The following is a 23,198-nucleotide window of genomic DNA, read 5'->3' on the forward strand; positions in this document are numbered from 1 at the left end:
GGTTTATGCAACCTGCCCTCATAATTTAATCCTAAAAGCCTTTGCTGTTTTTAAAAATCAAAATAAGTCTTTCACATTGCCATTTGGTAGGAATCTAAATTATGATGGAGGTATGATTGGGCTGAGATTATAATTTAGAATCTGGCAACATGTCTTTGATGTTTAATACAGAAAAACACACACAATACATAAATATTATAAAGCTCACTCTACTTATATTTTAAGGTATATATACACACTTATTATTAGAAAGTATCATATGAAGTATACGCTTTATACTGGAAAGTACACTGTGCGTATATTGTAAGGCACTTTGTAAACATCCTGAGGTGAATTTGGTGTTTCTCGAAATCAACAACTGTAACTTCAATGGAGGTTGGCCAGAAATTCCAATTATGCACATACGGTGGCACAATGGTTAGCACTGCTGCCTCACAGCGCCAGGGACCCGGGTTCAATTCCGGCCTTGGGTCACTGTGCGGAGTCTGCATGTTCTCTCCGTGTCTGTGTGAGTTTCCTTCGGGTGCTCCGGTTTCCTCCCACAGTCCAAAGATGTGCTGGTTAGGTGGATTGGTCATGCTCAATTGCCCTTTAGTGTCCCAAGATGTGTAGGTTAGGGCTTAGCGGGGTAAATGCAGAGGGTTACGGGGCTAGGGCCTGGGTAAGATTTTTAAAAAGGGTGGGTCAGTGCAGACTTGATGAGCTGAATGCCTCCTTCTGCACTGTAGTTGAACTTCTGCCCAAGTTCTGGCTCTCAGCAGGAGAAGCCCAAAGAAGATTCACATTCTCCATGAATGATGAGGTACATATTTATTATATTTAAAGAAAAGCCTTGCTCATTCACAATTATATCTTTTGATCTGTCTGAGTGCCACAAATATTTATTATTCATTGTTGAGAGAGTAGTTTTGTAGGTGCCAGAGAGAATCTATAAGTCTGACACTGTTGTTCTCTTTGCAGAGTGACTGGTTGTGTTCCACTTGCCCCCTTACACCGGGGTTTTGGTGCCATTGGCTGCTTTATGCAGTTTTTCCGCAAGTTCCTCCAGTCTTTCCCTGAATTCTAAATTCTGGTACAGCCCTTTGGGAATGTTGGTCATTCCATAAAGAAGGCCATAGAGACAGCCTGCAATTGATCCAGTGGCCCCGCTCTCACCTGTTGAGATAAAGTAAGATGTGAAGTGTTTTCCTTCAGTTGGTTTTTTGAAGCGTTGTGTTGGCTGACGTGGCAGCAACCAGTGGCGGCACAGTGGTTAGCACTGCTGTCTCACAGAACCAGGGACCCAGGTTTAATTCCTGGCTTGGGTCGCTGTCTGTGCAGAGTCTGCACATTCTCCCCGTGTCTGCGTGAGTTTCCTCTGGGTTCTCCGGTTTCCTCCCATAGTCCAAAGATATGCGGGGTAGGTGGAGTGGCCATGCTAAATTGCCCCTTAGTGTCATGGGGACTAGCTAGGGTAAATACATGAAGATATGGGGATAGGGCCTGGGTGGGTTGTTGTCAGTGCAGACTCAATGGGCCGAATGGCCTTCTTCTGCACTGTTGATTCTATGATTCTTTCTATGATTCAGTCTGTACACAGGATGATGCCACATACAGCAGGATGTCAGTCCAGTCTGACATTCGCCAAGTGTGCGATATTGGCTGATGATATGGATCATAATTGCATTTTGATCAATGAATTCTAGAGCATCTTGGATCATTCCTCCCATACTGAACGTTATGTTCAGAGAGAATACACCAGGGAGTCTGTAATACAAGCACCCGTTATACTATAAGGTTTCTTGGATGTAACACTCTTAAAGCACCAGGAGAAATCCTGAACCCACAAACAGATACCAGTTTGAGATTTGAGGAGGAATGGATTCAGTTCTGCGCATCATATCTCAGGAAGGATGAATTGGCCTTTGGAGAGGGTGCAGCACAGCTTCACCAGGGCTACATCATGAGGCAAAGTGGAGTAAACTGAGGCTATATTCCCCTGTGTATAGAAAACTAAAGTGTGATTTCATCAAAATTTGAAGGATTTGTTCGGGTCGCTAGAGAGAAATTACTTCCTTTGAGGGAGTTCATTATGAGGGGCCTTGATGTTAATACACGAACAGGACTGATCAGGAGGGAAAAGCAGGGAAATTGTACAAAGGGAATAAAAATTTGGAACCATCTTCATCCATGAAGGGGATAGATGCTGGGGAACAATTGGAGCTTTTGAGATAAAAGGTCAGCGGAGTTTTATTTGCTGGGGCCATTGGGGCTTTATAGCTATGGTGGATAAATGGAGTAGAGATGTAATTCAGCCAAGATTTAATTGGCTCATGGCTTCCAATGTATATTAACAGTGTTAGTGTGGTGAAATATCATCAGCCTGGCGTCACATCTGACTTGTAGTAATATGACTCTGCCACAAGGCTAACCCACCGGAAACTGCCATTTCTGATCAGTTCAAGAAAACCTCTCACCGAGGAGACACTGAAGAAGCTCTGCTGCCCTTAAACTTGAAACATGCAATTTCCCTCTCCAGAGAGTTATGGGCCATTGCTATTAAAGCAGTGAGGAATTTCATTAAAATATTTCAGCAGTGACCCAAGGTCATTTCCGTCCTTCAACCTCAGTCAATGCTGATCTGATTCCTGCAAATCTCGATGCAAATAATTCATGGTTGTATTGAAACCTCTTACCTCCGTGAAACATGGCATGATTACACAGCTCTGTCCAGTCACCCCCAGCTGAGAGGAGGGCATCATAGGCTATCATCGGAGCATCGTGTCCTCTTCTCCCTCCCACACCTTCGGAGCTCCATTGCTTGTAGACCTTTGATGGATGAATTTGACTGTGGATTAATCTTTTGTTTATGATTCATAATTTATATCATTTATTCTCTCAAATCCCTCCCTTACGTCATATATACACGATAACAAAGGTCCTGATGATTCTGAAATCTAAGCTAAAGACAGAAAAATATAGAAATATTCAATGGCCTGTGTGGGGTGGAGAGAGGGAAAAACAGGGTTAACTTTTTCAGGCCAATGACTCTCCATCAGAAATGGAAAAGTTTTGTCAGTTTTGAGGCAAGTACTGAGGCTGGGTGAGGAACAACGAGGGAGTACAGGGAGGGGGTGGGAGGCAGGAATAAAAGGGGTTGATGGTGCCGGATAAAAAGGGGTAGCAATGGGGCAAGTAAAGAAACAAAATATGGTTCTCAATTTGAGGCCCGCAGAGAATTTCCAAGGGTGGCATGATGGCACAGTGGCTCGCAGTGAGTAAGATGCTCTTTTGGAGGATTGGTGTAGGCTCAATGGGCTGAATGACATTCTTCTGCACTGGTTCGATGATTCAATGGATCTGCAAACTCAATCACCTTTATCACAAGTTTCACCAGAAACATTGAAATGAAATGAGTTGTAATTGGTCAAGTTGGGAGTGGAACAGAGAATAAGTATGAGTTCGTCACCATTTCAGCTGGAAGGAATGTTTGGAGCTGTGGATAGTGGGAATGGGGGAGGTGAAAAGTAAGATGCAGCAACTTCTATGTTTGCTTGGGAAGGGAAGTGGGTGATTGAGGAGTGGACCAGGGTGTTGAGGGGGGAGGGGGAACGGTCACTTCAGAATGCTGAAAGGGGAGGGGGAAGATGGGTTTGAGGTTGGAATGATACTGGAGGTGGTGAAACTGGTAATCCCTGAACACAGCAATTAAAGTGATGAACCCTGAAACTCAGAGAGAACTGATACTGACTGATAAACACCAAATTTCTCAATGCAGAGAAAGCAAAATGGCCTAACCACCCCAAAGCACAGCTAACAGTCTCACTAAAATCAAACCATTAGTGAAGTGACCATTTCCAACCATTACAAAGCATAGATAACAAACCAACTAATCCAGAGAACAGTTATCAAACCAAGTCCAACCTTAGCCAAGCGTAGACATAAAATCAAATATCCTAACACTCCCAGAGCAAAGATACTAATCCAACCAGCCCTGACCATAACCAACTGACTTTCTACTCCATATTATCACAGACCAAATACGTAACCAACAAAGTCTGACCTTCACACATTAGGTCTAGAATTGGCCCACCCTGATCCTCCCAGACCACAGATATCAAAACAATCAATGATGAACATCCCAGAGCAAAGATAGCCAATGAATCAGCCACAACCATCCAGAGAAGATTCCAAACCAGCCAATGGTGACCAAATGTGATCCCAGGCAAACACAGTAAGTGCCTACAACTCAAACTTCAACCCATGTTTTATACCAAAAATGACTATTTATTGTGTTGAACTGGTTGAGTTTTAAAAGACTGAATAGCAGCATTGCAGAGATTTAAAGCAGCGGCTTCTAACAAGGCCGATCATTTGCAGAACTGTAAAGTACAAATTCCAAAGACATTAAAATGGAATCAGGATGTCTAGAAGAACCAATCAGAGCAATGTGACTAACTGGTCACCTCAGCCAACCACCAAACCATCTCTCTCCTATGTTGTTACGTAGCACAGATATAAATCTAACCAACATCAAACATACCAGATCACAGATACAAAGCTGAACAACTCTGACCAACTCAGCTTGTGTTCTTCCAGGGCTACTCAGCTCCTGACCTCCTTTACCAACTATTCCAGTGCTCACAGAGCAACCCAGTCAAGCCTCACAGAAAAGAACATTGGTACCAAACCTTTTCCTTCTAGAATACAGGTATGAAACCAACCAACCTTGGCCTTCCTAGTGCCATACTAGTTGGGTCCCTTCATGTACACACATGCCAACTGACTGTATAAGGAGAGATGATGCCCCTGCCTCTCCCCTTACAAAGATCTTTCCACCAGTGTGCTTTTAAGATCTCTTGTAACTACATTCCGACACTGTGGCATTACACTAATGCTCACTCTATCCCTGCTCCACCACAATGTAGGGCCAACCTACTTGAGTGGGCATCTCCAGTGGTCCTCAGCACCTGGTACACAGTCAATCAGTCAAAGTGTGGCACGCAAGGCCACACTTTGACAAGATGCCACTGGTTGGTCAACTTGTGCCAGGTGGGAAACAATTCTATTCATCCCTGTAGAGCTTCAAATGGCAGGATTTTAATTCAGAATTCAATATCGACTGCACCAACCTGATCTCTTTTCTCTGCATCGTAATTCTTAGGAAACGTTGGTGTGTTCTGCCCTTCCTTTGCAATTCCTCTTTCTTCCAAATACGACTGCCACTTGGTTTCAAAATAAAACCAATTTTCTTGGTACTCTGAGGCAAAAATTGCATCTTAGTGAGTCCATTCTTACAATTTCAGGATGCTACTGAACAATTAAAGAAAATAATGGTTCTTGCTACATTTTCTTTTGAATATTGCTAAAAAGGGAGAAATGTTACTGAGGTTTTTCATCTTACATTCATTAGGACAAATACAAGAATTTTAAATTTCAAAAGGTCATATTTTATGCTACAGGAGAAAAGAGTATTGATTGGTTGAGAAGTTGCCTCTGGTTATGGTGTTGCCATGAAGGACATAATCATTTGAATGTTGACATTCCTATTTGGCATTTTATTGAGATATATAGGATTCTCAGGGGGCTTGACAGGGTAGAAGCTGAAGGGTTGTTTCCCCTTGTGTGAGATCCCATAAGGAAAAAAACAGTAAAACAGGGAAATAGAGCCAACGTTTCGAGTCTAGATGACTGGAACATTGGCTCTGTTCTCTCTCCACAGATGCTGTCAGACCTGCTGAAATTTTCCAGCATTTTCCGTTTCGCAGTATCTCGGGAATAAGAATACTAGATTGAACTGGTTTTGTATACTTTAAAATGGAACACCAGTAAAATGGGGAAATAAGAATGCTAATCTAAACTGTTTTTTCCTTTTGGGAGTCTTGGAGCAGGCAGCATAATCTCAGAGTAAGGGGTAACAATCTGCATGGGTTTCCTCTGGGTGTTCCGGTTTCCTCCCATAGTCCAAAGATGTTTAGGTTAGGTGGATTAGCCATGGTAAATGTGCAGGATTACAGGGATACGGTGGAGGTGAGAGCCTAGGTGGGATGCTCTTTCAGAGTTGGTGCAGAGCGATGGACCGAATGGCCTCTTTCTGCACTGTAGGGATTCTATGGTTTGTGTTGTCAGCTTGCTTGTCCAACATTTAGTTCCCACCACACTGTTCCCGTTCCACTGCCCTGTTCTATCCTTCTCCCTAGCCAATGTCTGAGACTGAAACTGACTGTCCAAAACCTGGGCATCCTATTTGGCTACAGCCTGAGCTTCTGACCCCACACCATTTCTGCTGGTAAAGCTGCCAATTCCACCTCGGTAACATTCCTGCCCATTACTCAACTCATCAGCTGTTGAAACCCTTACCCATATCTTCTAGATTCAGCTATTCTCCCACCTGGCCTCCTATACTGCACCCTGTGACATTTACAATCATACAAAACTCTAATGCCTGTGTCCTAAACTGCATCAAATCCCACTCACTCATCACCCCTGTGCTTGTTGGCCACCAATGGCCTCTGGAAGTTCGGCATGTCCGCTATGACTCTCAGCAATATTTACAGATGCACCATAGAAAGCGTCCTTTCCGGATGTATCACAGCTTGGTATGGCTCCTGCTCTGACCAAGACCGCAAGAAACTGCAAAGGGTTGTAAATATAGCCCAGTCCATCATGCAAACCAGATTTCCATCCTTTAACTCCATCTACACTTCCCATTGCCTCGGAAAAGCAGCCAGCATAATTAAGGACTCCAAGCACCCAGACATACTCTCTTCAGTCGAGGAAAAGTCTGAGGTCATGCACCAACCGACTTGAGGACAGCTTCTTCCCTGCTGCCATCAGACATTTGAATGGACCTACCTTATATTAAGCTGATCTTTCTCTACACCCTAGCTATGACTGTAACACTATATTCTGCACCCTCTCCTTTCCTTCTCCCCTATGTACTCTATGAATGAACGGTTTTGTCTATATAGCACACACAAGCAATACTTTTCACTGTATCCCAATACATGCGACAATAAATCAAATCAAATCAGTCCGGCAATGTGCTGTTTTAAAAATTGTTATAATTGTGTTCAAATTCCTCCAGGATCACTTCCTCTTTCAGTTCTACAATCCTCCAAGAACTCTATATTCCTCCAATCTGACGTGAGCTTTCCCAATGGCTGTCGTGCCATCAGCTGCCCAAGTCCCAGATCCTGAAATTTCTCCCTTAAATATTTCAACTTCTTTCTCCTCCCTAAAGACCTTCTTTATGACCAACCTTGTTCAGAGTTTAGTCACCTAATATCTTCTATTGCTCAGTGCCAATCTTCAATCAACCACCTGTGAAGCACACTGGAACATCTTCCCACATTAAAGATGCTATATAAATGCAAGGTGGGGTAGGGAATGTGGCCTGAAGGGGTGGGAGGTCTATGCATCATATTCACATCCTGGGAACTCACTTCAAATCCTACTTGCAGGAAACAAGGGCCAATCCACAGAAGCATTTCCTGGAATCTCTCCCAGAGTCAGATCTTAAACTGAGATGCTTTTAATTGAGATGTTGGTCCCCCACCCTGCCCCCATCATAAAGCTCTTACCTGACATGTGACGAATGGTTTTCCTGCAGTAGGCCTCAGCCACACCAACAACTTTTAACATCTCTCTTCCCCACTCCACCATGGGCTTGCGCTGGACAGCATAAGATGCGAACAGAGCTGTGCACAGTGATCCCAGGAAACCTGCCATGAATCCAGACAGACAAGAGTGAAAGGACATTGGAAACTGATTCAATAGTACCCAACCAAATGGAAGAGGGTAAATACTCGCAAAGGAGAAAGGCTATTCGTTAGGCCTCACTGCAGTGACATCTCCAAATCTCTGCACCATACTTAGGGAAGGCCTTGGAAAGAGTACAAAGTGGATTTAAAAGGATAGTACCAGGTATGACAGATTTCAATAACGTGCAGAGATTAGAGAGGTCAAGAGGAGATTTGATAGAGGAGTTCAGAATTGCAAGAGGTTTTCAGAGAAGTGATGGGGGGCTGTTTCCAGAAGCAGAAGGTTTAGTAACCAGAAGGCACAGATTTAAATGATAAACAAAAACACCAGATAAGAGGAGTTGTTTTCCCTCAACCTGCTTGAATCCACTAATAAGTCACTTGGGACTTGCTCAGACCTTACTGAGCGTTATTTGCTGTGGCTCCATCATTGTCTATTTAATTAATGCTTTGCTTCCTTTTAATAGTTTCAGCCTCTCTCCCCTTTCATTATCACATATTTATGATTTCCCAGTCAGGTGATTGATGGGCGTAGGTAAAACCTCAGGCCAAATTTCAGAGTATTTAATCAGCTAGAATAAATAATGGGCAGGATTCTCTGGCCACACACACCCCAAGACCGGACCTTTGAATGGGTCCGCCAAAGTTTCTGCCTCGCCTGCTACAATTCCCACAGTGGGCGGCGGCCGGGAGCATTTCGGTCAATGGAGCTTCAGATTGTATGAAGACAGAAACAGGTATAGGCCATTCAGCAATCCTATCACCTGGGACATCATTTAATTAGATCATGGCTGATGTACCCTAGCTCCATTCACCCATATTCTTTGCTACTCTCACCCAACACAAACCTAGATTTTCACAAAGCTTTGTGTGGAAAAAGTGCTTCCTCATTTCACTCCAGAATGACTACTTTTGTCATTGTGTCTCTTGCTCTGAATTCCCCCAACAGATGCAATTAGATTATAGAACAGTACATCCCATTTTGGTTATTGGAAGAAGGGCAATGGAGATGTAAGTGATAGAAAATTACTGCAGAAGCTGAAATAAAGATTCTACAAGAGAGTTGTGAGACTGGCCTTGTTATAGAGTGCAAAACCTCAGGTAGAGAGGAACAACCATTGTATACTAATGAGATGTGGATGTTGAGATGGATGTGTGAAATAATGCGAAAGGACAAAATCAGGAACCAGCACATCGGTGGGGGGGGGGTGCGTCAGTGAAGATTGTGGGAGCATCGAAGGAAGTAGCTGAGATTGAAATGGCCTGGTCAGTTGTTGCAGGAGAGAGGAATGTGGTGAGGTGAGTGATGGAGATGGGACTGCCTGGAAGAAGGATAAGAGGAATGCCTGAGACCAGATGGAAAGATGCAGTGGCGAGAGACAGCGGGATTGGGTGAGGAATGGGGGACTGACAGGAGGAGATGGCGAAGGGTGATTCACCTGCAATGTGGCAACCCAAAGTGAAATAGGAGAAGCTGAAAGAAGAATGAGGAGAAATATCTTCACCTAAGAAGTTGTGTATCTTTAAATTTCTGTATCCCAGAGGGCCGTGAACACTCTGTCCTTGAAGATATTCAAAATAGAGAGTGATAGATATTGGGGGCAATTCTCCCAGCCCGGGAGACATAAGCGGAAGCCGTGTAGCGGGCTTCCCGCTGGGTGCCACGGCCTCCGCACGTGCCTGGCCGCTGGATTTCCGGCATCATCAGCTCCATGCCAGAAATCGGAGCAGAGCTGATTAAAATATTAAAATCAGCATTACCATCCAATTAGTGGGCCCAGGACTGAAGTTTCCAGGCCCGCTAGCCTCTCCTCACTCTGCCAGGAGTGTTTCACTCTAACGGGATTTACAACAGCTCCCCACTAACAGGGACCTGGTGGCCCAATCCCGCTGGAGTGAAGGGAGGCCATGGTGGCCCTCCTGGAGTTCAGGGGTCGGAGCGGGACATTGTCAGCTTGGCAGTGCTAGCCTGGCCTGTTGGCACTACCCAATGTGGCACCTTGGCACTGCCCATCGGGCATCAGGCCTATTGGGGGCGGGGCCTGTGGGGGAGGGGGCAATTGGTGGGGGTGGGGGCTCCCGCTGCCACTCCGCATTTGGGATTGTAGACAGGCGGAAGTGGACAGCGATCGGGGCTGGTCATCGGCAGGAGGCGTCGGCCTGCAGGGGGGGTCAGGGCTGCGGAGAGAGGGGGGAAGGGCTGGCCCGGAGCCATCCAGCAAGCCAGCGATCGGGGATGGAGGGATCAGAGGGGCAGCATTGCAGGGTCTCGGAGCTGGCCAGCGATCGAGAGGCCAGCAGTGCGGCCTACTGCGCATGCATCAATCTCGGCTATGACAGATTGGCGCATGTGCAGTGGCCCGCTCAGCACTATGCTGCTGGCCTCTCCAGCGGGAATAGGCCATGCCCCATGATTTTCAGTGTGATTCACACTGAAGCACTCTGTAATGCACAGTGTGGGAGATTCACTGAAAAAAGCAGCGGGATTTACTCCAATTTTAATGCAAATTCAGCACTTAGAATTTTTTTTGCAAGAATTCCACCCATTATGGTTGAGATCTGATATTGAAGACTCATGAGGACCACAAGGTCAGTAGTAATAAATTAATGGAACAGTTTATTACATGTCTTTCTCCTAGAACATTCAGCACAAGGCTGCGTAGGCAAGCTCAATCCAAGGTGGAGCTTGAGTCCTAGCTCACCTGACTCATTCTCTTAAAGGGACCTGCCCCAACATGCACAACGATAGATTTTTGGGGACTGAGGGAATCAAGGGATGTATAGATAGGGTAGTTCATGTACAAGATCAATCATCATCTTATTGAATAGGAGAACAGAGTTTATGTTATGTTATGAAAAAGGGTCACTCATTTAAGACCGAGATGAGGAAAAAAGACTCTCTGACTGTTATGAGACTTTGGAATTCTCTCCCTCAAAGGATGGTTGCGATGCTGAATATCTTTAAGGCAGGAGTAGATACATTCGAGATAAGCAAGGGGGTGAAAGGTTATTGCGGGTAGACGGGAATGTGAAGTTGAGTACAGGGTCCATTCAATCCTTTGAATAGACGAAGACAGCATTAGTACGGAGTTTAAATGAATTTCTTTCATTGAACAGAACTTAAAATTAAATTATTACAAGAACGAAAAGAAAAGTGAAAAGCTAGAAAGAGAGAGACTGGCTTCCTCTGCCAGTCCTGTACTGATCAAAACAGAACTCCAAAACACAGCTGAACTAAACTGAAAACATAGAGCTGAAACTATATAGATGTGATTCATTATCTTGTTATTGAAATTGTTTGGCACATGCTGTCTCTGACTTGAAGAAACAGGCCTGGCCTTGCAGATGTTGTTATGAAAAACTTTGTTTGGCTTATGCAAAGCTTGTTTCGATTGCATTGTACTTTTCAAAAATGCAGTCAATTTCTACCTAACCCAGCATACCTTCTGAGTTTTAAAACATAGTCAAGTTATCTTTTTAAGCTTAGCATTAAATATAATTGCATGGGCAGAAATATCTTAAAATGAAGTCTTTGCTTAAATAAAGCAAACCATAGACAGGCTCAACATTGAGGTTAAAATTAGGTCAGCCACGATCTTATTGAATAGCGGAGCAGGCTCGAAGGGCAGAGTGGCCTACTCCTGCTCCTAATTCTATTGTTCGTATTACCGGTGGGTGATTACCTGTGGGGTGGTTGTGTGTCATTCGACCCGATTCAATGCTCACTTGAACAAGATTGTCTAGATTCTCAGGTTGCCAGTATCTCATCCCGATGCACATGGCCTTAGTGGCTGCACCAAATCCCGACCCTTCAGAAAACAAGACATTGGGAAAGAAGAGAGTTAATTTCTGTGGTTAAACATTGCGATACTGCAGTTTGTCAGGTTAACATGCAGGTGGTTCCACGTACCTTTCACATTAAAAGGTGTGTGCCATCCCAGGATATAATTATCTGGTTTAAGCTGAGTGCAGCCTTCAATGGTCGCTGGATCTGGGCGCCTCTTATGGATTTTTTCAACAATCTCAACATACACCTTCACCATTTCGCGATAAAGATCCTCAAGACACCAGAAATCTAGGAATTCAGTTATGGACAAAGTTATTCTTTTGGAAAACTCTTAAAAATGCAGGTTCAAATCTCTCCACGGATTCAGCATGCTTATCTCCTCCAGTCCTTCAACCTTCTGAGAAGTCGGCATTCGTCCAATTCTCCTCACTTGTGCATCCCTGATTTAACACCACTGGTGGTCATGTTTTTAGCTGTCTAGGCCTTAAACTCTGAAATTCCCTCAGAAACCTCTTCAACTCACTTCTCCTTTGGTTCGCTTGTTAAAACCAAACTCTTTGACCAAGCTTTTGGTCACCTGTCCCAAAGGACGAGGTCTTCCGGCTGTTCACGCTGGCAGGATCTTCCCGTCCCACCAATGGTGCATCCCCGCCGTGGGTTTGTTGGTGGTGCATTCAGTGGGAAATCCCATTGACAGAGGTGGGACCAGAAGATCCGACCGCCAACCAATGGTGGGCCACCTCCTGCTGCCAAGAAACACACTGCGGGGAGGGGTCAGAGAATCCACCCATTATCTCCTCATCTGGTTCAGTCTGATAATCACTCCCTGGGACATCTTCCTACATTAAAGGTGTTTTATGAATCCAAGATATTATTGGATAACAACAACAACTTGCATTATTTGGCCAAACTAAAATAAAATTGAATAGAGAGTAGATAACTAATTGAGAATAGAGAGGAGGACTGCATTGGTAGGATTTGATTTATTATTGTCACATGTATTAGCATACAGTGAAAAGTATTGTTTCTTGCATGCTATACAAAGCATACCGTTCATAGTGAAGGAAAGGAGAGTGCAGAATGTAGTGTTAAAGTCATAGCTAGGGTGTAGAGAAAGAACATAGAACATAGAACAGTACAGCACAGAACAGGCCCTTTGGCCCACGTTGTTGTGCCGAGCTTTGTCTGAAACCCAGATCAAGCTATTTCCTCCCTATCATCCCGAAGTACTCCATGTGCCTATCCAATAGCTTCTTAAATGTTCCTAAAGTTTCTGACTCCACTATCACTGCAGGCAGTCCATTCCACACCCCAACCACTCTCTGAGTAAAAAACCTACCTCGGACATCCTTCCTATATCTCCCACCATGAATCCTATAGTTATGCCCCCTAGTTACCACTCCATTCACCCGAGGAAATAGTCTTTGAACGTTCACTCTATCTATCCCCCTCATCATCTTATAAACCTCTATCAAGTCTCCTCTCAACCTCCTCCGCTCCAAAGAGAAAAGCCCAAGTTCCCTCAACCTTTCCTCCATAAGATCTAGAAAGATCAACTTAGTGCGAGGTAGGTCCATTTAAAAGTCTGATGGCAGCGAGGAAGAAGCTGTTCTTGCGTCGGTTGGTACATGACCTCAGACTTTTGTCCTTTTCCTGACAGAAGAAGGTGGAAGAGAGAATGTCCGGGTGTGTGGGGTCCTTAATTATGCTGGCTGCTTTTCCGAGGCAGCGGGAAGTGTAGACAGAGTCAATGGATGTGCGGCTGGTTTGAGTGATGGACTGGGCTACATTCACGACCTTTTATAGTTTGTTGCGGTCTTGGACAGAGCAGGAGCCATAGCAAGCTACGATACAACCAGGAAGAATGCTTTCTATGGCGCATCTACAAAAGCTGGTGAGAGTCGTAGGAGGTGCGAGCAACAGCAGGACCAGTGGAAAGAGTGCTGAAGCCATTCAAAGCAACACACAGGACTCGAAGGCACAGTGGTTGAAATGTTATGGCCCCTCCTGCTGAAGTGAAAGGACTTTCAAACAGCTCGCCACATTTTTTTTTTATAGAAACCCTACAGTGCAGAAGGAGGCCATTCGGCCCGTCGAGTCTGCACCGACCACAATCCCACCCAGGCCCGACCCCCACATATTTACCCGCTAATCCCTGTAACCTACGTATCAGGACTCTAAGGGGCAATTTTTAACCTGACCAATCAACCTAACCCGCACATCTTTGGACTGTGGGAGGAAACCGGAGCACCCGGAGGAAACCCACGCAGACACGAGGAGAATGTGCAAACTCCACACAGACAGTGACCCGAGCCGGGAATCGAACCCGGGACCCTGGAGCTGTGAAGCAGCAGTGCTAACCACTGTGCTACCGTGCCGCCCTGGCCAGTTCCCTGCCATGATGGGGGCAGCAAGATTCTGCCCAATGCAAATGTAAATCAACAGGGGGAGAAATGATGACCAGCCATAAACAGATGAATAAACTCTGGGAAACATTTTCAAGCAGTGAGCATGACAACATAGGAAGCAAAGAATTATTGTTGACCAGTGACATATGATTTGAATTCTGAGACATGGGTGTGGATAATGAAAATATTCTTTGCTGAGGTTCCAATGTAGGCCGTACCTGCGGCCCCGGTACCCTTCAGCAATGTGAACTTCTTCCCTCGTTAATTTTGGACTTGCTACTCTTGGCCATTTATCCCTAAATTTGCAGCATGTAGCCTGGATCGGCTGTCGCAGAAGCAGCCTGCTGAGAAGAATGCAAACAATGAATTTGAACTGGTCCCCCATGCCTCATGCTTACAGAGTGATACACAAATGCAGTGTTTGGGTCTGTTTATTTTCTGTTACATTAGTTTCCACACTCATCACTATTGGGCACTAATCTGCTGCGTGCTATTCTGGGTGCCCGAAACCATGTCTAAATAATGTGAATTATCTCTGGGACAGGATTCGGATGTCAAGCTAATGAGTGAATACAAATTCACAGAATATCTCACATTCCATCGTGAGTGCCAACTTTCCCCAGCCCTTAAAAGTAAGAGCTGGACAATGATGGGTCACTGATGGGGGTGGGGGGTGGTGGGGGAGGAGGGGGGGCGGGGTGGTGGGGGAGGAGGGGGGGCGGGGTGGTGGGGGAGGAGGGGGGGGCGGGGTGGTGGCGGGAGGTGTGGTGGAATGATTTGTGTGAAGTATTTTCAAACACATTCAAAACTCAGGCACAGCTTATAGCCAATTTGATCATCAATATTTTCCTCTAATTCACCTTTGCTCAAACATACACTCAGTGTGAATAGCCAGGCGTAACAAATCATAGAAACCCTACATTGCAGAAAGAGGCCATTCAGCCCATCGAGTCTGCACCGACCACAATCCCACCCAGGCCCTATTCCCGTAACCTCACATATTTACCCTTCTAATCCCCCTGACACTATGCTGGGGGTATACTACAGGCCACCCAGCAGCCCACGGGAAGTGGAGGAACGGATATGTCAGGAGATTCTGGATATGTGCAGAAAAAATAGGGTTGTTGTGGGAGACTTGGGAGACTTCAATTTCCCTGCTATAGACTGGAAAGTGCTTAGGGCTGGGGGTCTGGACGGGGAGGAATTTGTAAAATGCGTACTGGAAGGTTCTTTGGAACAGTATGTAGATAGCCCAACTAGAGAGGGGGCTATACTGGATCTAGTTGTGGGAAATGAGCCCGGTCAGGTCGTCAAAGTTTCGGTAGGGGAACATGTGGCAAATAGTGACCACAACTCTGTTAACTTTAGGATAGTAATGGACAAGGACGAGTGTTGTCCTAAGGGTAGGGTGCTAAATTGGGGGAAGGCTAACTATAGCCGGATTAGGCAGGAATTGGTGGCCGTTGATTGGGAGAGGCTGTTGGGGGTAAGTCCACGTCTGGCATGTGGGAGTCTTTTAAGGAACTATTGATAAGGCTGCAGGACAGGCATGTGCCTGTAAAAAGGAAGGATAGGAAAGGTAGGATTCGAGAGCCGTGGATAACCAGGGAAATTGAGGATCTGATCAAAAAGAAAAGAGAGGCGTACGTTAGGGTCCAGGCAACTGAAAACAGATGGAGCTCTGGAGGAATACAGAGAGAGTAGGAAAGAACTCAAACGGGGAATTAGAAGGGCAAAAAGAGGTCACGAAATGTTCTTGGCAGACAGGATTAAGGAGAATCCTAAGGCATTTTATTCATATGTGAGGAACAAAAGAGTTGTCAGGGAAAAAGTCGGACCTCTCAGGGACAAAGGAGGGGAATTATGCTTAGAACCCAAGGGAATAGGGGAGATCCTAAATGAATACTTTGCATCGGTAATCACAAAGGAGAGGGACTTGTTGACTGGGAGTGTCTCAGAGGGAGGTGTTGACCCATTAGAGAGAATCTCCATTACAAGGGAGGAAGTGTTAGGTTTTTTAGGGAACATTAAAACTGACAAATCCCCAGGGCCTGATGGCATCTATCCTAGCCTGCTCAGGGAGACAAGAGATGTAATTGCTGGGCCTCTGATGGAAATCTTTGTCTCTTCATTGGACACAGGTTGAGGTCCCTGAGGATTGGAGGATAGCAAATGTGGTACTGTTATTTAAGAAGGGTAGCAGGGATAACCCGGGTAATTATAGGCCAGTGTGAGCTTGACGTCCATGGTAGGGAAGTTGTAGGAGAACATTCTTAGAGACAGGATGTATGCGCATTTAGAACGGAACAATCTCATTAGTGACAGACAACATGGTTTTGTAAGAGGGAGGTCATGCCTTACAAATTTGGTGGAGTTTTTTGAGGAAGTGACAAAAACAGTTGACGAAGAAAGGGCAGTGGATGTCGTCTGTATGGATTTCAGTAAGGCATTTGACAAAGTCCCTCATGGCAGGTTGGTTAAGAAGGTTAAGGCTCATGGGATACAAGGAGAGGTGGCTAGATGGGTAGAAAACTGGCTTGGCCACAAGAGACAGAGGGTAGCAGTCGAAGGGTCTTTTTCCGGCTGGAGGTCTGTGACCAGTGGTGTTCCGCAGGGCTCTGTACTGGAATCTCTGCTATTTGTGATTTATATAAATGATTTGGAAGAAGGTGTAACTGGTGTTATCAGCAAGTTTGCGGATGACACGAAGATGGCTGGACTTGCGGATAGCGATGAACATTGTTGGACAATACAGCAGGATATAGATAGGCTGGAAAATTGGGCGGAGAAATGGCAGATGGAATTTAATCCAGATAAATGCAAAGTGATGCATTTTGGAAGAACTAATGTAGGGGGGAGTTATACAATAAATGGCAGAGCCATCAAGAGTACAGAAACACAGAAGGACCTAGGTGTGCAAGTCCACAAATCCTTGAAGGTGGCAGCACAGGTGGAGAAGATGGTGAAGAAGGCATATGGTATGCTTGCCTTTATAGGACGGGGTATAGGGTATAAAAGCTGGAGTCTGATGTTGCAGCTGTATAGAACGCTGGTTAGGCCACATTTGGAGTACTGCGTCCAGTTCTGGTCGCCGCACTACCAGAAGGATGTGGAGGCTTTAGAGAGAGTGCAGAGAAGGTTTACCAGGATGTTGCCTGGTATGGAGGGTCTTAGCTATGAGGAGAGATTGGGTAAACTGGGCTTGTTCTCCCTGGAAATACGGAGAATGAGGGGAGACCTAATAGAGGTGTACAAAATTATGAAGGGTATAGATAGGGTGAACAGTGGGAAGCTTAACCCAGGTCGGAGGTGACGATCACGAGGGGTCACGGGCTCAAGGTGAGAGGGGCGAGGTATAACTCAGATATCAGAGGGACGTTTTTTACACAGAGGGTGGTGGGGGCCTGGAATGCGCTGTCAAGTAGGGTGGTGGAGGCAGACACGCTGGCATCGTTTAAGACTTACCTAGATAGTCACATGAGCAGTCTGGGAATGGAGGGATACAAACGAATGGTCTAGTTGGACCAATGAGCGGCACAGGCTTGGAGGGCCGAAGGGCCTGTTTCCTGTGCTGTACTGTTCTTTGTTCTTTGTTCTTTGACACTAGGGTCAAATTAGCATGGCCAATCAACCCTGCTCCCCCCACCAGAGAGCCATCTGATCCGTCTCCCTCCCCCCCACCAGAGAGCAATCTGACCCGCCTCCCCCACCCCCACCAGAGAGCCATCTGACCCACCTCCCTCCTCCCCAACCACCGATCTGAGTCAGAGAGCTGCCAAAAGCTCTGAACTTACCTTCTCAGAAGCTGGAGCGCCCAAATTGCACCTTTGTGGACCATGTCTGTTTCGCGCCGAAGCTGGACTGGTGAACACGGTGATAAAGGGGAAAGTGCTGGTGAAAGTGGGGCATCCAGCCCATTAATTCAATTTAAATGCATTTAAATTGCCATCGCGCCTGTTTCGGGCGCGGTCCCGATCGCCGCCATTTTCAGCAATTGGTAAAAGGGGAACGGCCGCGGAGGCGGTCATGGATCGCGCTACTCGCCTCATGCCCGACTTTACCAAGTTTTCGTGCCCGAAAACGGGCGCAACTTGATGGTAATATCGGGCCCACTGTATACATACTGCGAGAGTATTCTGCAAGTACTGTTTGTATACTGCAGGAGTATTCTGCAAATACTGCTTGTATACTGTGGGAGTATTCTGCGGGTACTGTTTGTATATTGCAGGAGTATTCTGCAGGTACTATCTGTATACTGCGGGAGTATTCTGCGGGTACTGTTTGTATACTGCAGGAGTATTCTGCAGGTACTATCTGTATACTGCGGGAGTATTCTGCAGGTATTGCTTGTATACTGCAGGAGTATTCTGCAGGTACTGTGTGCATAATGTGGGAGTAATCTGGAGGTACTTTGCGTACTATGAGAGTATTGTGCATGTACTATATGTATACTTTGGGAGTATTCTACAGGGACTGTATGTATACTTTGGGAATATTCTGGAGATACTTTGTGTACCTTGGGAGTATTCTACAGATGCTATGTGTGTACTGTGGGAGTATTCTCCAGGTACTTTGCATATACAGTAGGAGTATTCTACAGGTACTGTATGTATACTTTGAAATATTCTACAGATACTGTGTGTATACTGTGGGGGTATTCTGAAAGTACAATGTGTACACTGCAGGAGTATTCTATAGATACTCTATGTATTCTGAAGTAACTGTGTGAACTGTGGGTGTATTCTACAGGTAGTGTGTATACTGTGGGAATGTTCTACAGGTACTGTGTGTGTACAATGGGAGTATTCTACAAGTACTGTGTGCATACTGTGGGAATATTCTGGAGGCATGTGGGTATACTGTGGGAGTATTCTGCATGAACTATATATATACTTTAGGAGTATTCTACACGTACTGTATGTATACTTTGGGTTACTCTGCAAGTTCATGTGTATACTTTGAGAATATACAGTAGAGAGTGAGAGTATACTGTGGGAGAACTCTGCAGGTATTGGTTGTATACTCTGGGAGTATTCTGCATGCACTTTGTGTATACTTTGGGGTTGCTCTGAAGGCTTTCTCTGCATCTTGTGGAAGCTAAGCACTCGCAATAGTCAAATATCATGCTGACTCCAGCAGTGGGTCCCAGTATTACGTAATGGGACATTCATCGCATTTGATATGATCTATACCACATTGACTGCAGTAGTTCAAGGAGGTGACTCATCATCACCTCCTCAAGGGCAATTAGGGATGGGCAATAAAGACTGACCTGTCCAGTGATGCCCACGTCCTGTGGTCATTGCTATTTATCTTTGGATTGTTAAATTTCTGGGACTTTTATTCGTCCCGAGAGATCTTCAGGAGGATCGTGGAGGTACTGACTACATCTGAGGATTGGCATCAATTTGCCAACTTCGTTCCCACTGGACCGAAGTGGCAGAACCTGCTGGAGTCCTCAGAGGATGGCAGCCTCTGACCTGCTCATGGGTCCTTTAGGTCCAGTGCTATCTACCTTTTTTTGAAGAGCAGTGCATAAGGACAGTGCTTAGTCTCCAAGGATGCTGTCATCCTGTGGGTCACCTTGCCCAAGACCTGCAAAATTTGTTACCTACTACTCCCAAAAACATTGAATTTTCAGTCATAGCAACAGCAGTCCTTTCTCTTGTGCTTCTTTCATGTTGAAGCAGATATTATTTGTGGTAATATTCAATCTGCAGACCATGCCTGCATCAAATGTGACAAATGCTCTATTTGGCAATGAAAATCAAGTGAGGAAGTCCCTGATGGATAGTCTGCAGGAAGAGAAGTCTATGCACGCTTCCGGTTTTTCACCAAGTCCAGCTCACACTGACTATTCAGGTTGCTATTGACACTCTACCCAGTGAACCCAAAGCCTTTGTGAACCATATGAGTTTCTGTTCTCTTCATATTCAATCACTGTGTGATCCTGATCCATGCATTGAGCAAGTGTCTGTCCACTTTCCTCGCAGCTATCATGATGTCTCCTTACTCTGCCAGTGCTAAAACCTCTCTTCGGTCTTTGACCCTGCATAGCATCGGTAGATTAGGCACCAGAGTTCTCTTCTTCATGCCAGGCTCATGTTGCATGCCCCCTGTGCTGAACTTTGATGCAACAAGAGGCAAGTGGACATAAGGTGTTCACTGGAAAGCCCCAGAAATGTTTCCTCATCCTGGACAGATCTGGGGTTACTCAAAAACAACCCAGTGAGAGTGGGTCAGCTAATGGTCGACTGTTGCATTCTGCACAACATCCCTCTACAATTGTGACAACAAATTGAACCACCACAGCATGAGAGAGGCACCTATCAGCTGCTAAGGAGCTGCCACTAGATGAAGACCATTTACTATTAGGCTGTTAATGAGTGAGGTTGGCACTGAAACAGGTGGGCCCTACTCTGAAGCTTTGGTATCAGCTAACTGCAGTAAGAAGTCTCACAACACCAGGTTAAAGTCCAACAGGTTTATTTGGTAGCACAAGCCACAAGCTTTCAGAGCACTGCCCCTTCATCAGGTGAGTGGGAGTTCTGTTCACAAACAGGGCATATAAAGACACAAACTCAATTTACAAAATAATGGTTGGAATGCGAGTCTTTACAGATAATCAAGTCTTTAAAGGTACAGACAATGTGAGTGGAGAGAGGGTTAAGCACAGGTTAAAGAGATGGTGTCTCCAGCCAGGACAGTTAGTGAGATTTTGCAAACCCAGGCAAGTCGTGGGAGTTACAGATAGTGTGACATGAACCCAAGATCCCGGTTGAGGCCATCGTCATGTGTGCGGAACTTGGTTATCAGTTTCTGCTCAGCGATTCTGCGTCGTTGTGTGTCATGAAGGCCGCCTTCACGACATACTAACTGTATAGGACTTTAGCTGCAATGGTCCCGCTCCCTTGGCACTCTCAGTTGTGTAATATCTCTCCTAGTCCTTCTGTCCTGCAATCAGGGGAGGCGATGGCCTAGTAATATTATCGCTCGACTATTAATCCAGAAACTCATCTCATGTTCTGGGGACCTGGATTCAAATTCCGCCACGGCAGATGGTAGAAATTGTATTCAATAAAGAAATATCTGGAATTAAGAGTCTACTGATAACCATGGATCCATTATCGATTGTCGGAAAAACCCATCAGGTTCGCTACTTTAGGGAAGGAAATCTGCCATCCTTACCTGGCCGACATGTGACTCCAGAGCCACAGCAATGTGGTTGACTCTCAACTGCCCTCGGGCAACTAGGAGTGGGCAATAAATGCTGACCTGCTAGCGACGCTCGTGTCCCATGAATGAATTTTTTTTAAAATAAGGTACGTCTGATAGATTATCATTGATCTCTGTGACACCCACGATTGCAGGCTTAGAAACATTCCAGACGCAAATTAATAATTACAGTTTACATGGCTTACACAAATGCTAGGAGCTAGAATTTTCACCCAGGTGTTAACCCAAAGGAGCTTGACTTGATTATTTTCCCTGCTCTATTGTCCCTATGAGTTGCTCCCCCCGGCTTTGGCATCCAGGGAGGAATGCTGCTGTATTTCAGATGAAGGCTTTGAACTGGTGTGGTTGGTGACCTCCAAGTCAAACCTGTGAGAACCCAGAAAGCATAATTTCTTGGCTGCCACCTGCCCAGGCTGGCCCATCGGGTTAGTATTGTTTGGAAGGTTTTGTGAAAAATAAATTGCGTTGTTAGGGTGACTATCACAAACCTGGGGCACTTAAAAGCTCTTTGAAACAATTTTGAAGTGTAGTCACTGTTGTAATGTAGGATACCCGGTATCAGCCAATTTGTGCACAGCAAGCTCATATAAACAGCAATCAATAATAGCCAGATCGTGGTGTCTATAAAAGCAAATTACTGCGAATGCTGGAATCTGAAACCAAGAGAAAATGCTGAAAAATCTCAGCAGGTCTGGCAGCATCTGTAAGGAGAGAAAAGAGCTGATGTTTCAAGTCCAGATGACCCTTTGCGAGAGCACTGGGAAGAACTGCCCAGCTCTTCTCCAAATGGTGTTGTGTCATATTTTACATCCACCCCGGAGGGTGGATTGCACTGCGATTTAGCAACTCATCCAAAAGACTGCACCGCTGACAGTGCAGCACTCCCTCAGGGCTGCACTGAAATTAATGCAATGAAATACAAAATCTTTATACAAGTTCTTACCTGACACAAGTGCCTCAGCTGTCACTATGTGCATAAGCGTGTCATCACTGACGGGCCAGTTGTCCTCCGTTAATGTAATGCCTTCCAGTCCACCCAGAGATTTCAATTCAGCTAGAATTACCACACCTGAAGGACAGTTCTCCCACATGGCGTTCCTGTAGCCCAGAGCATCTCCCACTCCTCCTAGCACCATGGCAGCCTTGTACTGTTCCATTGCAAGAGGATGTGTGCTGAGACTTGCCTTGGTCTGTTTCTGGACAGTGGAGTCAGTCCCTCAAGAGCAGCTCTCTACCAGTTAGCTGGTTATATATAGTGACTCAATCAAAGGCAATGTCAACCTTATGTGGATTGCCTATTGTTATCAGCATTCTCAGCGTACTACAGGCTGCTAGAGTATTTTTGGAAATGGGAACTCAGGAGATAACAATTAGTTTATACACAACTTCTATTCTCCAACAATTCTGAAACAAATGTGGGCCAGAGCCAACTCCCAAGACTGGGTTATACAATGAAGCAAGGATTGCTCTTAATTGTAATTTTGTTTTTATTTACCGTTCACCTACCTTTGTCCACCTCAGCCAGGACACTGGGAACACGACGAAGTATATACTTAACCATCTTACTCAGCACAAAGTAGCTCTCTGAGCATTACCGGTTACAGACCATCAAAACTTGCAACGGCATGGATTCACTGCAAACATTGGAAACAGAGCTCTTGCTCACTGCTTGCCTACTTACCGTGACCTGTCTCGCTCTGAACTGGTAGCACTCTTGTTTTTTTAAATCATGAGATATGGATATTGCTGGCTGTTGCGTATTCGAAGATATGACACTGGAGCCACTTAGATAAAAACAAATGGAACTTTATTTGTGGTGTGTGGTCACTCTCATGTCTGCTGCTTCTTTCTGTTTCCTGCTCTACATCACATTACGTTGACCACACGCGAATGGGGTCAAACCTCGCGAGAATATTTCCTTGGTACATTATTACAGCAGGCTCCACATTGAGCCAAAAAGCAAACACATAACATTTCCTCCCCCCTTAATTTGGATGTCCCCAAAACAAGTTCAACATGAACAAT

The 23,198-nt window shown here is 45.3% G+C and overlaps 1 protein-coding gene across 1 annotated transcript; it reads right to left on the bottom strand.

Moving 5' to 3' along the window:
* Positions 1 to 793: 793 nt before the first annotated feature.
* Positions 794 to 22,376, bottom strand: adprhl1 (ADP-ribosylhydrolase like 1). Its single transcript, XM_078231955.1, has 7 exons — positions 22,117 to 22,376; positions 11,653 to 11,817; positions 11,426 to 11,551; positions 7,563 to 7,703; positions 5,112 to 5,239; positions 2,676 to 2,808; positions 794 to 1,155 (listed from the first exon to the last, which is right to left on the bottom strand). The coding sequence occupies exons 1-7, from the start codon at positions 22,328 to 22,330 to the stop codon at positions 989 to 991; spliced, it is 1,074 nt and encodes a 357-aa protein (XP_078088081.1). The 5' UTR covers positions 22,331 to 22,376; the 3' UTR covers positions 794 to 988.
* Between the last annotated feature and the right edge of the window lie 822 nt (positions 22,377 to 23,198).

This window comes from Mustelus asterias, chromosome 17 (genome assembly GCF_964213995.1).
Source record: "Mustelus asterias chromosome 17, sMusAst1.hap1.1, whole genome shotgun sequence".
In the NCBI taxonomy this organism is placed as follows: domain Eukaryota; kingdom Metazoa; phylum Chordata; class Chondrichthyes; order Carcharhiniformes; family Triakidae; genus Mustelus; species Mustelus asterias.